A 19,396-nucleotide genomic window follows, 5' to 3' on the forward strand; every position below is an offset into this window, starting at 1 on the left:
ATCGTTAAGCACAAATCTCATAACCAAATAGCCAATAACCATTTAGAACAACTGCAACCAATCATCTGAAGTCACACACACACACAGATATACCTACACTTTCAGACACACATAAACTTCACAAGACCCTAAACAAACAACTCTTCTCTACTCGACCAAACATATATCTTACTAAAACACATCCTCATATGTTCATATGCTTTAATCTTTTGCAAATTCTGCATCCTCTCTTCTCCTCTTTACTATTGTATATTGCCCTCCTTTTTCTCATGCCCACCCCTTCTATATTGACACCAAATATACAACTGTTACTGTACTAAATTGTTCAATCCTTCGATATTGTGCACCACTTCCTCCGAGTCTAATTCCAATCAAAGCAAAACTGACACATTTTCCTATTCAATCTCCGTTCCACGGAATTACCAACAAGACAAAAAAGTTAAGCAAAAGGTTAAACAAAACAAGACAAAGTTTAAACCTCTACTTTAGTGCTGTCAGTGAAACATTCAAATGCGGCTGGTAATTTACAGAGACTCAAAAGACAATGATTAAATCAAATACATTCAAAGCTTTTATAACTATAATGCCTTTTATTCAAACTATACTTTACAAAGTTTTACAACTCATTACTAAAAATAGCTAGTCTAGAGAGCCGCACAATCTGAGGCCAACTTTCTATCAAAAAAGAAAAGTGCCCCATTCACCTCTAAATCGAGGCAAAAAGGCTACTAGGTAAGGGAGGGGGGGTTAATTTGTCTTATTGGATGGTATTGAGTTCATAATGTCAACAAAGTTAGAGTTTGTAGTGGAGGTTTCTCTCTACAAAAACAAAATTCGGGCTATCAAAATGTTTCTTCTCATTTAAAAAATGGAGTCATCCTTTTCAAAGCAAAGTGATCATCTTTATTTTGGCTGTATTCAAATAGCACCCCCACCCTCCACACAAAGACACACACTATAGTCACGTCTCATACATCTGATGCTGCGACCTCAATCACCACCTAGTCCTGTACACCCTGCTCCCAATGAAGAGATAAAACCAGGCAGTCTACCGACAACACAATTACAAAATGATGATCTAGATTTGAATCCCGACTTGTATGATGACACCAATGACCAACCATCACTAACCACTGAAGATAAACAAGATGAAGCTAATTACGACACTGTCATGTCTCAAGTATCCCAACTGCACGAATTTGATAAAGTTGATTTGCAAAACCTTCAACAAATAACTCTTCCTTTCAATGAAGGTTTCCAACTATTTAAACTGAGTTTTGAATCGTACCCCAGTACTAGCCCCATATCATCTGATCAAAAGTCTAAATTTATTAATTACATTGATGATCAACTATTACAAATCCAACGTAAATTTATCAAACAACAATCAACGAATGAAGTAATTTACCCATTTGGTGTATTAATTCAAAATTTAGATGCGATTTTTGATATAATTTGGATATCAATATGTCATAAACAACGATTATTTGGACAAGAAGAATACTATATTAAAATAATGGGTGATTTGGAAGATTATGTTGCCCATTATTCAACCACCACCACTACTATTTTTGAAGAAACATGGCAACTAAATTCTCAGAATGAACCAATCATGCAAGTTGATTTTACCAAAATTGTTGCTGTGTGCAAATTTTTACAGAAATTGGATTTACAATTAAGTTTATTGATTGATGGATATGCTGAGGATAATGATGACCAAGGAGGAAAAACACAACGCTTGAATGAAACACAAAAGGTACGATTAAATATGTTGGTTCAACGATTGAGATTACGAATTATTGAAGGTTTTGAGAAGGTGGCATTACTGGCTCAAAGAAATGGATTAAGAGATGTGTTGGAAGTAGAAGCCACAAGAATCTTTGAAGGGGTTTTGGAGAGATTATTGTAAATTGTTGAAATGCACATATTAAGTTATGATATATCTCGTGAGGATTATCTCTATAGTTTTTAACTGGAATTGATAGACCTTTGTAGTTTTTGCTATAAAGATATGTAATCTATCAGTATAATATATGATCAAAACGTTCAATAATTTCTATACAAATTCTATAAATTGAAAACGAGAAATCTACTTCTTAAATAAATAACAGCTTGTTCGTCTACACATTTGTCTTTTATTTCTACACAGGCGTCGTCGTTTGAAGACCATTAAACCGACAATAAGTCCTTCACATTATGTCTTGGTGTATTTGCAGCCATTCTCTATTTTCTCGTGTCAAGATTTATGTTCGTGTACAATGTTCGAAATACAAAAATATAATGTTGAAAGTGACTGCAATAAAAGAATTAGCAATATAGATAAGTAAGTTTTCACAAGAGTATAGATTCCAACAATACAAAACATGGTCGTTCTTGTTGATATATGTAATATAGGGCTCTTTAACGTTCTTGTCAAAGTACGTGGCTTGTCAACTATGCGTACAAAATAGTTTTGCAACATACCTAGAATGATTTAGAATGTTCTATAAAGGTGATTGCTAATATTCAATAGTTAAGGTCTCAGAACTTCTAGTCATTTATATTTTTGATGGATTTATGATATTATGTCACTTGTGTATTGATGACTTATAGAGAGGTCATCCATAATGAATTCTACTGCATTTGGAGGTCACGCTAGTGAACGATCTGAGGGGTGTTCTAGAGGCTAGTGTGTATATTGATTGTTGTTTGCTAAGATGTTAGCTGAATTTTTTGAGGGAGTTCTAAGGGTTAGCATATGTCATGGAAAAGAATATAAATAGGGAAGAAGAATTCCTTGAGTTTGAGTTTTATTTAGATAGAGCAACAACGATAAAAATAATAATATTTAGTTGTTGTAGCATCTATTTTAGTTATAGTGACTACAATGAAGCGTTCCATCCAAATGAAATTGAAGTTGATAACTTGCAATCCGACATGAAATGAGACAGTGAGGGTGTAGATGTAGATATAAGCTCTAAACAAGAAGAAACTTGTAAACGTAAAAGGGCTCCATACAGATACTACTCTGAAGCACATAAGCAAAGATTCTGGCAACTGGTTATTGAACAAGGGTACACTGCTTACAAGGCAGTCCAAGCAATGGTTACCAACCTGCAAACAGCTTATACATGAAAAAGAAAGTGGAATCGTCAAATCCTCCGTGAACTCAACGGTATTTGTGACGAACCCAAAAAGCGTGGCTGCAAACCTCTTCTTTCGGAAGAACACAAAAACTATTTGAAAGGCTTAGTTCTCTTAGACCCGACTGTTACCTTAAGCTACTTGTTGAATAAACTAAGGAGTACATTTGAAGGTGTGAAGGCAAGTGATTCTACTATTTATAACTTTCTCGCAAAAATTTGTAAATTCAGTCTCAAGAGACTCTCTAAATGGGGCATGAGAAGAGACCTGCCAATGACCACATACAGTATTGATTAGAGCTGAGATCTTTCTGGAGTATGAACCCTTTTTCCAAAACTAATGAGTAAGAAGGGGACAATTTTTAACTTGAGAAAATGACAGCAAAACCTTTGAGAAATGAAAGTAGAAAAAACTAAGATGCAAAAACTAAAAATGGGAATAGCAACAAGTTACTATTTAGTGCCCTCAAGCTTGCCAATCAGGATAAATTTGGGGAAATATGTTGGCTAGTTGTATAGTTTGAATAAGTATGTCACGTTGGTATGAACATTTATGTCTTTGTGGTATGAATAATTGTGTCGCACTATGAATTAAAAATAAAAGGACCGTACATGTGGAGTTACGATTTGAAAGGGGGTTAAATAAAAAAATAAAAAACACGTAAAGTTTGAAATAAAGAAACTATTACACAAACAGAATATGAACAAAATTAAATTAAATTAAATTAAATTAAATACGCGTCAAACTTATATTTTATTATTACTGTATTTTAAACTGTTTCACTTATTTGTTACAAAAGTACACTACTTTTATTTCAAATAGTAATAACTGTATTTAGTTAATTAATTAATTAGTTAGTTAGTTAGTTATTTACTAAGTATTATTATCATTGTATTTACTTTACCTAAGGGTAAGTGAATGTAAGTCTTTGTATATGTACTTTATGTTCACACATAGCACATACACACATACACATATATATATATATATATATATAGATAGACAGTGAGAAGAAGTACAGTAGTTTCTATCTCAGACCAAATAGAACAGACAGAGAAATAAGACCATTCTGAAATTGAATCTATTTTTTTCTTTCTTTTTTTAAACAATAAAACAATAAGACAATAATAGACGACAACAACGAAGAAAAAAGAAAATTTTTTTTCTTCTGCTTTTATTATTATTATTATTATTATTATTATTATTATTATTATTATTACACTATACACTACTACTACACGCAGACAGAAGGTGGAAAAACAGGAGACACACACACATACACTACATGATCTTCAACAAAACCTACTTTGCTTACTTTGCTTACTTTGCTTACTTTGCCTAGTATTCTACCACCTCATTTATTACCACCACCACCCTTCCAATACTACAACATCATAAGAGTATAACAACACTCCTTTAGTCAAACAACAACACTAGCAGAAGCAAAGAAAAGTGGGTGTTTCACAACACGGTTTTCTTTCACATCACACTCCCTTTTAAAACAAATTTTATATTTATACATCTACATATACATATACACATTATACCCGATACCAATCCTAACTACTAGTCAGTCAGTCAGTCAGTCAGTCAGTCAGTCAGTCAGCCAGTCAGTCAAACACACCAATATAAACTTATAATCCACTTGAGAAAATAATTGCACATACACATATATATACACACAGATACAACTAAAGTAAAGATGATACCCTCGTTATTCCATGGCAATGGTGGCCACTATAACTTACTAAATTTATACCACTACTATATCACCACGTTACTACTCATTTCTCAACTATCGTATGTCAATGCAGCCTGGTATCTTCCTGCAACACTGGTTGGTTGTTACTCAAAGATTTCCAATGGCGATTCACAAGGAGAATATGATTTTCAATCTTCTGGCTATTGTTCATCTGTTGGTTGTCCAAGCAGTCAATATATTGCTATAAAGGGGAAAGAATGTATTTGCTTATCAAGTTTACCTTCAAGTTCTGATAAAGAAGATAGTTCAAGTTGTAATATTGCATGTCCTGGTTATGATTCAGAAATGTGTGGTGGATCAAATGCTTATTCCGTATTTGTTGGTGAGGGAAACAGTGATGATGATTCTTCTTCTGCTGCATCAGATAGCCCTTCTTCGTCTTCTTCGTCTTCTCCATCTTCTTCCACAGGTGACGGTGGTGGTGCTACTGCTGCTGGAGGAAGTAACGACGCAACTTCATCAATAACGTCTAACAATCAACAATCTGGTTCTACCCTGGCTGGTGGCAGTGCTAGCTCGTCATCTAACAATGCAGCTGGAGCATCAGTTACATCTACTCAAACAAACACCAACAGTCGTAATCCAGCGTCAACAGTAGTCACAAGTACTGTTAGTTCTAGTGGTGATGATGATGGAGGTGTCATTATTAGAACAGTCACTCAAAGCGCCTCATCATCATCTTCATCCTCATCGTCAACATCACCAGCATCATCATCTGAAGCAAATACACAAACAGTTACCTCATCTGGATCAAAATCAACTTCATCAAGTGATGGCAAAGACTCAGACTCAGACTCAAGTAAAGGAGGCAATAAGTCCTCTACAGGTGCCATTGCCGGAGGAGTGGTTGGAGGAGTAGTTGGAGCAGCACTTTTAGCTGGAGTAGCAATCTTCTTTATTAGGAAAAAGAGATCCCAAGATGATTACGACGACGATTATGATGAAGAAGGCTTTTACACCGAGAAATCAGACTTTGGTGGAGGCGCAGGAGCAGGAGTAGGCGCAACAGCAGCAACAGGAGGAGGAGGAGCAGGTGGGGGATCAGTTTCAAGGACACTTGGATCACATAAAGGATCCAGAAAGAACAATAAACAAAAAGCATCGTCACCTTTGGATATGCCAATGGTTAACCCATTCCAACATCCGGATGATGACTTGGTACTGAATAACACTTCAACAACAACTACAGGAGGAAATCCAAGTATACGACAACAGTATCCCGTGAGTGGAGCAGGAAATGGAGAATTTGTGGATCCAAGATTAAACACAGTAATGATGGGCAGAAGAAGATTATCAGACGGGTCATTGGCAGATGAAACTACAAATGACTATACCCGTAAAGTTTTACAAGTGGCCAATCCCGATGAAAGCTGATGATTCTTTTTTTTTTTCTTTTCTTTTTATTATTGCTAATGATTTAGAATGGATCTATTTTACTCAGGTACTAATGGAGGGGTTGATTATCACGATTGTAACGAATTTTAAAGCTGTTCAACATATTCCCAAAACAAGATAGGAGACGATTTTCACAGGTTGGTTAACCTCATTATTTTAAAGATATTTCTTTGATGTCATATCTATACCTCATTATTGCTTTTGATATCATATGTTTATTTTTTTTTTTTGTTTCAGTTCACTGGTTATTTTTTAATTTATTACGTTTTGTTTTTAAGGCTAATTCAAATGATGAGTACAAGCTAAGACCCTGCTATTCTTCCAAGTACCAAAAGAAGGAGAAGAAAGCAAAGAAGCTGATGTATTTTGCAAATATATTTTGAATTTAGTAATTTATATATGTTTTTACAAGATCAATTTTATGTTCGATAAAAGTTTTGATTTATCTTTGATTTCTTTTGAAAATTTCAACACGATTCGTGGTCTTTGTAAAGATGTCAATATGTAACGTATCGTTCTTTGACTATGAAGTCTCCAAGTTGATGGTCACTTACTAATTGGTAGCCCCTTAGAATCTTCATTCTTTTGGAGTGACAAAAACAAAAAGAATTCTAAAAAATACCGCTTCTAAATTTATCTCACAGTTTTTTCCCTTTCTTTGTTGTGTTTCCTGCGATCTAACCAAAGACAACAAGGTTTAGATAACAAGTAATGCCAGGTTACGAGAGAGTATGTTATAAGAAACAGCATGATTGTAGTAGTGGTGGTAGTAGAGGTGGTACTGACGTGTGGCTCATTTATTATGGCGAGAATCTTTCTTTGCCCTCCCTCACAGTGAACCGAGCTGCGCCTACCACGACCACTACCACGTTAATTAAAAGTTTCCCCATCCCTTGTTTACTAACACTTTCCAATAGTTGAATAGACATAGCGAGGATAGTGAAGACAACAACGACATGTCTACCGATTTGAGTAGATATCAACAATCTACATCAAATCTACTCACAGATGCAACAAATACAGACACCACCCTGCCATCCCCATCATCGTCATCGTCAATACCAAACTCAAACACAAACGACTTGGAATCACAAACGCCACCGCGTCTTACCCCAAAACAACGCATAATACGAGTCATTAACCACTTGCTACCCGTGAGACAAACTTATGAACGACTCAATAATGGATTACAAACAGGACGAATGCAAGCAAACCGGCCCGGCACATTCATTGGCCAGGGAACCGACGGGGTTTTCCAAAACTTGATGGCGAAACCCGATACTGCATCAGCTATCGAACAACAGCAACGCGAGTTACACCCACCGACATACGAAGAAGCTAATCAAGACAATAGCCCCGAGTACTGGGAATCAACAATGATTTCGCCCATGTTTGAAGATGAAGTTTTTGTTCAAGGGTTGCCCGTGGGAAACATTGCTAATTTCATCTGGAATGGATTAGTTACGGTTGCTTTCCAATTCATTGGGTTTATCTTGTGTTATTTATTACATACTTCGCATGCTGCGAAACAAGGATCCCGATTAGGATTGGGAATTAATCTAGTAATGTTTGGATGGGATATCTTACCTACGTTTGTAGGAAATGCTAAAGAGATTCCCAAAAAAATTCAAGTTGCTGATCCCAATGATTATGAAATTGAGAAAAGTGCTAAAATTGCTGGTAAAATCGATAATTATATAGCTCTGGGTTTTTTTGTTCAAAATCTGGATACTGGTGGGGCTAGTTCTGATGGTGTTGATACTAGTGGCAATTATGGGAATAGTTCTGCGCCTTATGTTGCTTATGGGTTGATTTCATTTGGGTTATTTGTCATTATAAAGAGCATAGTTGATTTTTACAAAGTGAAGCAATTGGAGAGATCGATTTTGAATCCGTCAGTTAGCGGAGGCGCTAGTAGCAATACTACAACTGGTGCTGCTGATGCCGCTTCCACAACTACGACAGATGGTCAAACCACACAAAGTAACACCGATACGAATGGAGATGACTCCGATCCTACTGATCTACGGTAATTAGATCTTTACATCCGTCTTGTTAGAAAAATATTAAATCTATTAATATACTGCACAGTCGACATCTTTTATACACAACACTACTTTTTGCACATTCTTTTCCCCTCCTCAACTATGCTTTTTCGTTAATGCAAAATGACCAACATCTTCTCATAAATAGTAAATACAATACCTCCACTTAAAACTAATCTTCCTAATCTTGGAGTAGCTCCCTTCCAAAAAGTCAACAATCCTTCCTGTTTGAAAATCTTGACAAAACAGTCCAAAGTCGACCTATATAATTTCTCTGATCCCAACGCTTGCATTCTTGTCTTGACCGTGTCTATAGGCATGGTGGTGTACACGGTAATAATACCAGCAAAAGCGCCCACTGCAAATGTAGCAGCCGAACTCAAAGGCTGATTGGGTTTAGTTCCCGTAGCTTGTTGTATCATGGTCTTGATAGCATTATACGACCCCAACCTCACTGCTTGATTGGCCGCTTGTCGCAAACTGACGGGAACGACACCAGAATAAATTCCCCTCAAACCCATATCCTTAACCAACTTCACGGTTCCACTAATCAACCCCAGCTGATATTTCGGTTGTGGACGTTGTTTGTCATCGATTAACCCGGTTTTGATTGCTTCAAATGGCGTCACGGCAACCACACTCTCCAATAACCCAGCACCCAATCCAGCGATCACCCCTCTTGGACCCGACAATTTACCCTGTTTATCAACTAGCAAATTCTTGATGTAATCAAATCCCAAGAATCGTACTGATGCTTTTGCTGTGTTTCCAACAACAAATGCCGGACAACCGACATACAATGCTCCAATCCCTTGAGTTTTACCAATGGAGTAGATTAATTTTAACGGGTTTCTTGAAGTGGCCTTGGCCGATTTGTCAATGAGTTGTAAACGAGTTTTGGCAAACTCGAAAGGGTAGGTGATCACTCCCTCCACGGCACCAGCTGTACCTCCAGCAATAAATGATTTGAATGGATCTACTTGCTATAAATGACAAGAAGTTAGTTTCAAACAAGTACTCAAGCATGTTTTGCTAAGTGGAGTCACTAGCTCTGATATGATACTGTTACATACGTCTTTTTTGGGCATTCTATACCATGTACTCTCTGGTCTGGGGAAATTGTGTGGAGGTAGATCAAATGGTTTTGCAGCGAGATCGGGGATAATACACATACTTTGATAAATTTTTCAAAGTTTGTTCTTGTGGGTTTGGTAATTTACACGACCAAAGTTAATTAGTTTCTACAACTCTGACCCCAAAATTTCATTAAGAAATCATTTTCTTCGTATCTACCCTCTTGACCATGAATCGTCTTGGTCATGAATTCAAATTGTACTAATATACAATTAATATACAATATGGGGCCATGTATACTAGCTCTAGAATGGATTGAATTTGCTATATTTATCAATACAATGCTATAAATATATTGGGAGTTTTCTGTTTATACATTAACGGCACAGATTTTTCTGGTTTTATCCGTGCCCTGTTCTAATCTACAATTTTATTGTTACATTAAAAGTACCTTCCAATGGATCGTGTTCATACAGCACTCGATCACTCAATACTGGGTCAGGTGTTGGAGGTCTATAATCTGGATTCTTGACTTGGGAGTGATTGACAAATATTTCATCATATTCGTAAACTTCAGGTACTGCCAAGTCAATTGCACCCGGTAAGATACTTGATGGTGCTGGGGTTCTAAATGTTTTAGGCACATCGGATAAATCTGGTATCACGTTGCCTCTACCAATATGGGCAGCATTACGTCTTGACGACAGGAATCCTCTTGAACTACCGACACTCAGTATTGTTTTGTTGAAACCTTCATTTCCTGTAGGAGTAAATGTGCCTGAACCAAATCCACCACTGCCGCCACCAAAACCACTAAAGGTCTGTCCATCTTCATTATAATTATGCCTTCTCTTACGCCTACTTTCTCTTTCCATCTCTTTATCCATCCTTTCAAGTTCCAATTCCGTCAATTTGATCAACTGAGGACTAAAATCAGTTACATTTGTCGGATTTCTCAAAATGGAGAAAAAATCATCAACAACTTGATAATCCTTCGATGCTAAACGTAATGGCGGAAGCAAGTGATTACGAATTGAGTCTTCAGTAACTGGGGTTCCATCATAATTGCACCCCACCAAATTCAATGCCTTGATATACATTTGACATTGCTCACGTATGCTATGGGCTATAGTGGTACTAAACTCTCCTGGTAGATAAAGCTCATCGCACATGATTGTGGCAAACTCTTCTGGTTCATTTTCATTGGTCCTGAGAATGTCCCATTCAAACTGATCTGTGAGTTGGGTATTGTTCATGATTATATCAATCTTGATAGGTATACGTATTTCCCCGGTTGTCTTTACAGGCTTTTGCTGGTACTCGGCAATTTGCTCCTTAATACTGTTCAATATCGTTTGATAATGAATACGCGGTATAAGCTTATAATCATCCAATAACTGACTTGTAAAGTCCTCTATAGTGAAAACCTTTTCATTCAAATCCCACAAAAATGTATCGCGCAACTTAAACTTGTCTCTTTCCTGATCGAACTCAAGCCTGATTGGCACATAGTTTTTGGGGCCTTTTGTTTGAGCTAGTCTTTCATTAATCATCCGGTCTGAAATGTCCCTTTCTGGAAGTGATAATCGACTGATGGTGTTTGTGATCCCATTACCATAGCCTTGGTATCCTTCACCCCATATACTATTGTTCATTTGGTTCTTGGCACTCAACTGTATTGAGTTCATTCGCAACTGTTTTATTTGATTGTACTGTTGTAAATCGCGGGAAGCAGATTCAACTTCGTGCCTCATAGTGACATGCTGCTTTGCCGAGTTTAACAAATAGTCCGAGTCTCTCTGTATAATCTCCTCATAGACATCTGTATCCAATGGAGCCGGTCTGCCTTCCGCTTCAAACCTATCTGACCACTGATGAAGACTCGTCAACTGCTTGATAGGTAGCTTGCCCTGTAGCTCCTGAGCTTTTGCAGGAGTGACTCCTGGGATAGCAGCAAACGAATTCATGCGAGATGGGTCAAGGAGACCTGGTTTCTGCAAATTTGCCAGTGACGGAGTGTGACTTGTACTATTGGGAGGAAAAAAATTGGGCAGTTGGCCATGGGGGAATGGCATTACTCCATTGGGTTCGCTTATTGGCATGGCGCCTCCAACTACATTGTACATAATGTGAGCGTCAGCCGCCCCTGCAGAAGGTGGAGCCAGGGGTCCTACGATTGGTATATTAGCGCCTGGTATCCCCGCTTGCATTGCCGGGGCCAGTACATTGGGTGCTTGTTGGGGTAAATTGTTGGGAACAGTACCACCAGGGAAATTACCATCGAATCCTCCTTGAGGTGGTTGTTGTTGTGGACCCAAGCGCGAATGTGGTTGATGTTGCTGAGCATTTGGAAAGTTATTAGATTGTGTTGGGTGTGCACCAGCACCTTGTTGAAAAGCTGTGGGTCCTTGTTGGGATATTCGTTGGGGGCCATTTAGAACCATGTTGTTGTTGCCATGAACTGCGATTGGCAGTTGCCGTGGTGCCTGCTGATGCTGGTGTGCCTGTGCTTGTGCTTGTGCTTGTGATGGTGGTATGTTTTGCGTCTGGGGGAAATTAGGAGCACCTCCAGGAAAGCCTTTACCTTGCTGATTTAAAAGCTGTTGCCTCTGGATATATTGCCGAATCATTTCCTGAAACTGTGGGTGGTTTTTCATTGCTTGCATTTGTTGGGGAGTTAACGATGCTAATAGTTCAGGTGTTAGCATTGGCAAAGAACCCACACGTTGGTTTTGGCTTTGTTGTGGTTGTGGTTGTGGTTGTGATTGTGATTGTGATTGTGATTGTTGACCCATCTGATTAGGTTGTGGTCCTCTTGGCTGTATCTGTCCATTCATATTCGTACCAAACATTGGAACATCAGTCTGATGGTTTTCATTATTCATGATTGAATATATTTGTATGCATATATATATATATATATATGTATATATACAATAAAAAATTCACTGTAAATTAAGTATTCAGTAGTTTCTTAAGTTGTCTGTTGTGATTATAAACTTTTTTTTTTTCCCAAAACTAACAAACTTAGTTTGAGAGAGAGAGAGAGAGAGAGAGAGAACCAAAGGTGAAGTAAAAAAAAAAAAAAAAAAATTAAATAAATTAAACTTAAAGAGAATTTTATTGTTTTATTGTTTATTGTTTTTTGAACATAGGTACACGCCCTGTTCTTACCTTATTTTAAAAACTAAGTAGTTAGTGGTTAGACCTAAAAGAACAGCCAAAACAAAAACCAAAATAAAATAACGCATTGAACAACCTCTCATTCTCACCTTGCTTCAATTCTTTCTGTAGAAGCTTTCACACCTTTTAACTTCACTTTCTATCAAAATACAAATACAAGAGTCTTATTTATAAAAGGTGTGGTTTGGTTTTTTCTCTTATTTCCATTTTTTAGCGCTTAGCTTTCGAATTGTATCACCTGACCTATGAAACAGTTGGGTTTTTTTTTTGGAGAACGGGACGTTAAAAGAAAGGATTCCAAGATATCCTTAGTCTGTATTTTATTGTCTGCCTTGTTCCTTTGTTCCTTTGTCCCTTCGTTCCTTAGTTCCTTAGTTCCTTAGTTTCTCCCCTTATTGTATAATATAATGCTATGATGCTCCCCACTAGAGTGATACCACGTCTACATTTCAAACGTTTTGCATTCCCAATTGGAAGATGTTCTTCAACACAATCCTCCCAACTCCGACCGAAAATTGCCCCCAAAAAGAGGATTGGTGCACAAAAGTTACGAAGAACTGATCCTGCCTTCCAAAATGAATCGACAAGTTACATCCTTTCGCTTTTGGACAAGAATAAGGAAACCCAAACTTCGAAAACATTGGAGAGTTATCTCTCGATCGTGACTTCGGTAACAGTTGGAGATGCAATCAATTTCGATAAGGTTGTTGAAGCAGTTGGTTCCGGATACAAATACGAGGTGGTGGTGCCCGACGAAGTGATTAATATTGAGGTTGCATCACGCAACCTAATGGTTCTATCCAATGGAACGTTGGTGGGCTGGAATTTTACTGAGGATGAAATTGTAAACAATATTTTGCCCAAAGTCGAAGGTGCAGTGGAGACGAAATTCAACGATTTTGAGAGTGAAGAGTTGGATTGGGTCGGTTTAAACAAATTGCCAAAAGAACCTTTGAACAATGGTAATAGTTATTTGCATGGGGAAATTTTAGTGATTCAAGGAGACAATCCTGGTAAAAGGCTACTAGATATGGCGGCATTTGCAATTGGGCTAAGTAGATCTACTAGACTATCGATCTTGGAGACCCAGTTGGATGAGTTTCTCACTTTTACTAGAAAAAACTCGGAAATTTTATCCAGTGGGAAACGAATCACCTCAACAGAACAAGAATTGTTACGAATTACCGGAAGATTATTTTTATTGAGAGGGAAATTGAATCTCTATTCGGAGCTTATTGAAACGCCCGACTTGTATTGGAGTGAGCCGGTGTTGGAAAAGATTTACAATAGTGTTTCTAAAATACTCGACATAAACTCGAGAATCTCAATCATGAATAGGAAATTGGACTATGCAACCGAGGAACAACGAGCATTTCTTAGTGTTTTGAATGAAAAGAAATCAACCAGATTAGAATGGATTATTATATTGTTGATCATGGTTGAAGTGGTGTTTGAGATTCATCATTTTTATGAAAAGTATGAGGATAAAAAAGAGAGAGAGATAGAGAGACAGGGTCAAGGTCAAGGTCAAGGTCAAAGGAAGGTGATAGATGATTTAGCATAGTTTATATTTTAACACTTGTCAATAGAAGTTACTAAATGTTATTTTTGTAGATTTGTTTTAATTTACTTTACTGTTTTATTTTTATTTTTTATTTTTTATTTTTGACACAATTTTTGATAAAAACGGAGCCATTTCAAATAATGGCAACTGAAATTTTTCTTCTTCTCCACTCTACTCTACTTTGCTTTATTAATTAAATTTGTTGTCATATCCATTTTGAATAACCCATGACTGCAAACAACTCCCCATACTACGAAGCATTGCCAACCAATTTGAAACCAATACATTATGATGTGTCTGTGACTGACATTGACTTAAACAATGATACATTTAAAGGCACTGTTGAAATTCAATTAGATGTTGTTGAGCCAACCAATGAATTGTATTTGAACTACCGAGATATTTCTGTGTCACAGGAGAACGTCGAGGTCACCTATAATGACAAAAAGGTATCAATTGAGTCGCTCACGGAGTACAAGAAGAAAGAATACTTTGTTGTCAAGTTGGCTACAAAATTGGAGACGGGTCAAGTTGTTGTCAAGATCAATTACGATGCCATTGTTCAGACAAATATGGCAGGTTTCTACAAATCAACTTATTTGGAAAATGGAGTCCAAAAGACTATGTTGAGTACTCAATTCGAAGCAACCGATGCCAGAAGAGCATTGCCATGTTTAGACGAACCACTTTTGAAAGCAACATTTAGAGTCAAAATCACTGCCAGTTCAGAATGGACGATTCTTAGTAACACGCCGATTCAATCTAAAACCGATGCTTCTAATGGATTGCAGACTGTGGAGTTTGAAAAAACACCCATCATGTCAACATACTTGTTAGCGTGGGCATGTGGCGATTTCGAGTACGTTGAAAGTTTCACCAACGATGAATACAATGGAAAGCCGTTACCAGTTAGAATATACACTACCAAGGGGTACATTCATGAGGCTAAATTAGCCTCTGAAATCACCCCCAAGATTGTTGATTACTTTTCAAAAGTTTTCCAAATCAAATATCCCTTGGCCAAATTGGACCTTATTGCTGTACACTCGTTTTCACATAATGCTATGGAGAATTGGGGTCTTGTCACTTATAGATCAACGGCTTTGTTGTTCAACGAGGAGAAGTCTGACCCTTCTTATAAACAAAAGGTAGCATATGTTATTGCGCATGAGCTTGCTCATCAATGGTTTGGTAACTTGGTAACAATGAAGTGGTGGGATGAATTATGGTTAAATGAAGGATTTGCCACTTGGGTAGGATTTTTGGCCGTTGACTATCTTTACCCAGAATGGAACATTTTCAGTGAATTTGTTAGTGAATCGTTGCAAAACGCGTTGGAGTTGGATGGATTAAGAAACTCGCATCCTATTGAAGTACCAGTTATTGATGCATTAGATATCGATCAAGTTTTTGATGCAATTAGTTATTTGAAAGGTGCTTCAACCATCTTGATGATTTCCAAGTATTTGGGAACTGAGTTATTCCTCAAGGGTGTTTCGTTATATTTGAGCAAGAATAAGTACGGAAATGCCACTAGCCATGACTTGTGGGGAAGTGTTGGTGAAGTAAGTGGGAAACCAATTGACAAGTTAATGAATACTTGGATTAAAAAAGTTGGATTCCCCATTGTCAATGTTGAAGCAAAGGAGCTGGCATTGGCACTTTCTCAATCAAGATTCTTGAATGGTGGTGATGTGAAGCCTGATGATGATGAATCAGTATGGTGGATTCCATTGAATGCCAAGTCAGATACTCCTATTGCCCTTGATTCCTTTGATGAGAAGAACGTAATCATTGATAACACCACCTTAAAGGATGGAAAATTCATTATCAACCTGGGTACGTCAGCCTTTTACAGAGTCAATTACTCGGATGAGATTTTGACCCATAATGTTATTGCCCATTTTGATTCATTATCAACCACCGATAAAGTGGGAATTATTGCTGATTCAGCAGCCCTTGCATGCGCAGGAAACAACTCTACTAAAAACTTTCTTAAACTAGTTGAGCAGATTGTGCCAAAGTTGGGTGATGATTTTGTCGTTTGGTTAGAATTGGGCAAAAAATTGGGTCAATTCACCATTGTATTTGCTACTGACGGTTTATCACCAAAGATTAATGAATTTTTGAAACTGGTTTATTCAGCAAAAGCTATTTCTATTATCGAATCGTTAAAGTCTTCCTCGAGGGAAGCTCAAACTTCTGATTTCACCCAAACTAAATTCAGATCGGAGATTTTAAACAGAGCAGGCAAGTTGCAAATCCCACAAGTTTATGATTATGCATTGTCATTATTCAACAGTAACAAACCTATCCAGCCATGGTTGCGTTTATTTGTTTACTCAACCATTGCCTCGTCTCCCAACTTCACCAGCGAGCAATTCAAGAAAATCCTCACCTTCGTTACTGAACCAGATTCATTAGATTCTCGTGAAGTAGCATTGACAGCACTTGGATCAGTCACCAATCCAGCAGTAGCATCAGAGTTGATTCTGTTGTTGGTTGAACCAGAGACTATTCCAACAATGGATGCTCATTTCTTGGGCCAGAAGTTGAGTGCCAATAGTGCCACGAGAGATGAATTCCTCAAGTTCTTTTTAGACCAATATGATGCAAGTTTCTACAAGATTATGTCGACAAATATGGTGGTTTTGGACCGATTTGTCAAGTTAACATTGAAGAATTTCCAAAGTTTGGATAAATTGACCAAGATTGATGACTTTTTCAAGACACGTGATGTGCATGGATTTGAACGGGCATTGAAACAATCGTTGGATTATATTAGAATAAATGCAAATTGGTATGCTAGAGATCATGATGAAGTGAAGTCGTTTTTGGACAAGTATTGAGAGTTATGTTTTGCGAGAGAGAGAGAGAGAGAGCTCTGATTCGGTGAACCTCCCTTTCTTTCCTTTTCCATTTTCTTTTTGTTGTTCTTTTTGTTTTTTTTTTTTATTTTTTTTTTGAAAATATATACGTAAATATATACAATATTAAACAATTAATGTTAATGCAGATTCCACCAACTCTTCTTATTTCTATTTACTTAGTTCTTGTTGTCAACCTTGTGGTCGTGGGTTGAGGCGTATCTTCCTGAGGGATCGGAATGACAACCCCACTCAGCCTTTGGTACCCATCTCATAACAGTTGAAGCAGCAGCTTTAGAGTTGTTAAACATCTTGTCAAACTTGCATCTATACCAGTAAGCTTCTTTAGTTTGTGGAATATCGTCACCCCATTCAGGTTTAGGGTTTTTCAAGTCTTCGTCGCTGACTACTTTTTCAGCAGTGTCTTTCAAACAATCAATCCATGAGTAACCAACTCCATCGGAAAATTGTTCCTTTTGTCTCCACAAGATTTCATCAGGCAAATATGGGGTTTCCTTGGTATCAAAGGCCTTCCTCAAAATGTATTTTTCAATGTGATCTTTGGTAATAAGTTTGTCTTCTGGGTTAACATTCATACAAACTTCCAAAAATTGTTTATCCAAGAATGGAACTCTGGCTTCCAAACCCCAAGCCATGGTTGATTTGTTAGCTCTAAGACAATCTGCGTAATGCAAGTTCTTAACTCTTTTAACACATTCTTCGTGGAAACTTGCTGCGTTTGGTGCGTTGGCGAAATACAAGTAACCACCAAAGATTTCATCTGATCCTTCACCAGACAAAACCATCTTGATTCCTTGAGCCTTGATTTTTCTTGACAACAAGTACATTGGAGTCGATGCTCTAATGGTGGTCACATCATAAGTCTCCAAATGGTAGATGACATCATCAAGGGCATCTATACCTTCCTCCAAAGTGAAGGTGTGTGAGTGGTGAATGGTACCAATGTATTGGGCAACTTTTTCAGCAGCAACCAAATCTGGTGCACCAGGTAAACCAATAGCAAATGAATGCAATTGGTTAACACCAACTGAAGAGTGCAACTCACCAGAAAGATCAACACCCGATAATTCCTTGTTGGCATCAATACCGTGGTCATGAGTCTTGACAGCTTCAGAATAAGCTTTCTTGGTTTCTCTAGCAGCAATAGAAGCAATCAAACTTGAATCCAAACCCCCCGACAACAATACACCGTAAGGAACTTCAGCCATCAATCTCTTTCTTACTGCCAATTCCAAAGTTTCCCTAATCTTGGTATAGTCAACGGGAGTAGTTGGAATCTTTGATCCATCCCACCATGAAGGTTCAAAGTATCTAACAATCTTGTCGGTGTTTGAATCATAAATGTGTCCTGGTGGGAATGCTTCAATTTGGTCACATTCTTCCACAAGACATTTCAACTCAGAGGCGAAAAATCTCGTTTCGGGTGATTTGGACGATTTTCCCAAATACAAAGTAGTAATACCAATAGGATCTCTAGCAGCAACAATTCTATCGGTTTTCTTATCATGTAAAACCCAACCAAACATACCATCCAAATATTTTGGAGCGTCAATATCGTACTTTTCGAAAAGAGGAATAATAGGTTCACAATCACTCAAACTCTTGTACTGGTAATCAGGAAACTGTTGTCTCAATTGAATATGGTTATAGATCTCTCCATTGACAGCCAATACATATCTTTCATCAGGAGATACAATTGGTTGGGCACCAGAGTCTAAACCAACAATGGCCAATCTTTCATGACACAAGATGGTGTTGTTGTTGGCGGTAACGTTACCTGACCAATCTGGACCTCTGTGTCTTATTAGTTTGGAGTATTGCAATGCTTTAGGCTTGAACTCCTCAACGTCCTTGCATCGGTAACAGGCGAAAATTCCACACATATTTCTTTAACGACAGCTAGTTAGTTCTGTTTCTTGTTATTTGTATTTTTCTTTTCTTTTCTCTTCTTTTCTTTTCAAAAAAAAAAAACGGCAATAGCTCCTTCTCCTGGTTTAGTTGTAGTTTTATCTAAAACAAATAGTATTGTTGGTAAAAGATAAACAGAACTATAGTAGATGTATTTGAAAGATGAGTTAAATTTTCTTCCCTGTGGATTTTTTTTTTGGATCTTTTTTCTTTTATAAAAAAAGAATTGAAAAAATTTTGGTTCAATTTTGGTGACTCTTTTTTTCAATTCCTTTTTTTGTGTTACCTTCTGTCTCTCAGTCTTTCTCTTTATTGGTGCATATGAGTATCTATTACTATTTAAAACAATTGGATTTGAGTCATACAGCTACTATTACTACTATTACTACTATCACTACTATCACTACTATCACTACTATCACTACTATCACTACTATCACTACTATTACTACTA

The 19,396-nt window shown here is 37.3% G+C and overlaps 8 protein-coding genes across 8 annotated transcripts; 5 read left to right on the forward strand and 3 right to left on the reverse strand. All coding sequences in view use genetic code 12, as the record gives it.

Moving 5' to 3' along the window:
• Positions 1-979: 979 nt before the first annotated feature.
• CANMA_001399 (TFIIH complex subunit) lies at positions 980-1,909 on the forward strand (the record flags this gene model as incomplete). The annotated part of the gene is made up of 1 exon (XM_051813365.1): positions 980-1,909. The coding sequence occupies one exon, from the start codon at positions 980-982 to the stop codon at positions 1,907-1,909; it is 930 nt and encodes a 309-aa protein (XP_051672975.1).
• Positions 1,910-4,825: 2,916 nt separating this feature from the next.
• WSC1 (Wsc1p) lies at positions 4,826-6,259 on the forward strand (the record flags this gene model as incomplete). Its single annotated transcript, XM_051813366.1, has 1 exon — positions 4,826-6,259. The coding sequence occupies one exon, from the start codon at positions 4,826-4,828 to the stop codon at positions 6,257-6,259; it is 1,434 nt and encodes a 477-aa protein (XP_051672976.1).
• A 732-nt stretch (positions 6,260-6,991) lies between these two features.
• On the forward strand, positions 6,992-8,313 carry CANMA_001401 (uncharacterized protein; the record flags this gene model as incomplete). Its single annotated transcript, XM_051813367.1, has 2 exons — positions 6,992-7,009; positions 7,198-8,313. 2 exons carry the CDS (start codon positions 6,992-6,994, stop codon positions 8,311-8,313), a joined length of 1,134 nt encoding a protein of 377 aa, XP_051672977.1.
• Positions 8,314-8,438: 125 nt separating this feature from the next.
• On the reverse strand, positions 8,439-9,413 carry CTP1 (Ctp1p; the record flags this gene model as incomplete). The annotated part of the gene is made up of 2 exons (XM_051813368.1): positions 8,439-9,308; positions 9,399-9,413. The coding sequence occupies 2 exons, from the start codon at positions 9,411-9,413 to the stop codon at positions 8,439-8,441; spliced, it is 885 nt and encodes a 294-aa protein (XP_051672978.1).
• Positions 9,414-9,821: 408 nt separating this feature from the next.
• SNF5 (Snf5p) lies at positions 9,822-12,284 on the reverse strand (the record flags this gene model as incomplete). Its single annotated transcript, XM_051813369.1, has 1 exon — positions 9,822-12,284. One exon carries the CDS (start codon positions 12,282-12,284, stop codon positions 9,822-9,824), a length of 2,463 nt encoding a protein of 820 aa, XP_051672979.1.
• Positions 12,285-12,994: 710 nt separating this feature from the next.
• Positions 12,995-14,146, forward strand: CANMA_001404 (uncharacterized protein; the record flags this gene model as incomplete). Its single annotated transcript, XM_051813370.1, has 1 exon — positions 12,995-14,146. One exon carries the CDS (start codon positions 12,995-12,997, stop codon positions 14,144-14,146), a length of 1,152 nt encoding a protein of 383 aa, XP_051672980.1.
• A 227-nt stretch (positions 14,147-14,373) lies between these two features.
• On the forward strand, positions 14,374-16,995 carry CANMA_001405 (M1 family metallopeptidase; the record flags this gene model as incomplete). Its single annotated transcript, XM_051813371.1, has 1 exon — positions 14,374-16,995. One exon carries the CDS (start codon positions 14,374-14,376, stop codon positions 16,993-16,995), a length of 2,622 nt encoding a protein of 873 aa, XP_051672981.1.
• A 197-nt stretch (positions 16,996-17,192) lies between these two features.
• Positions 17,193-18,917, reverse strand: ASN1 (asparagine synthase (glutamine-hydrolyzing) 2; the record flags this gene model as incomplete). Its single annotated transcript, XM_051813372.1, has 1 exon — positions 17,193-18,917. One exon carries the CDS (start codon positions 18,915-18,917, stop codon positions 17,193-17,195), a length of 1,725 nt encoding a protein of 574 aa, XP_051672982.1.
• Between the last annotated feature and the right edge of the window lie 479 nt (positions 18,918-19,396).

This window comes from Candida margitis (genome assembly GCF_024628925.1).
Source record: "Candida margitis strain CBS 14175 chromosome Unknown scaffold57, whole genome shotgun sequence".
In the NCBI taxonomy this organism is placed as follows: domain Eukaryota; kingdom Fungi; phylum Ascomycota; class Pichiomycetes; order Serinales; family Debaryomycetaceae; genus Lodderomyces; species Lodderomyces margitis.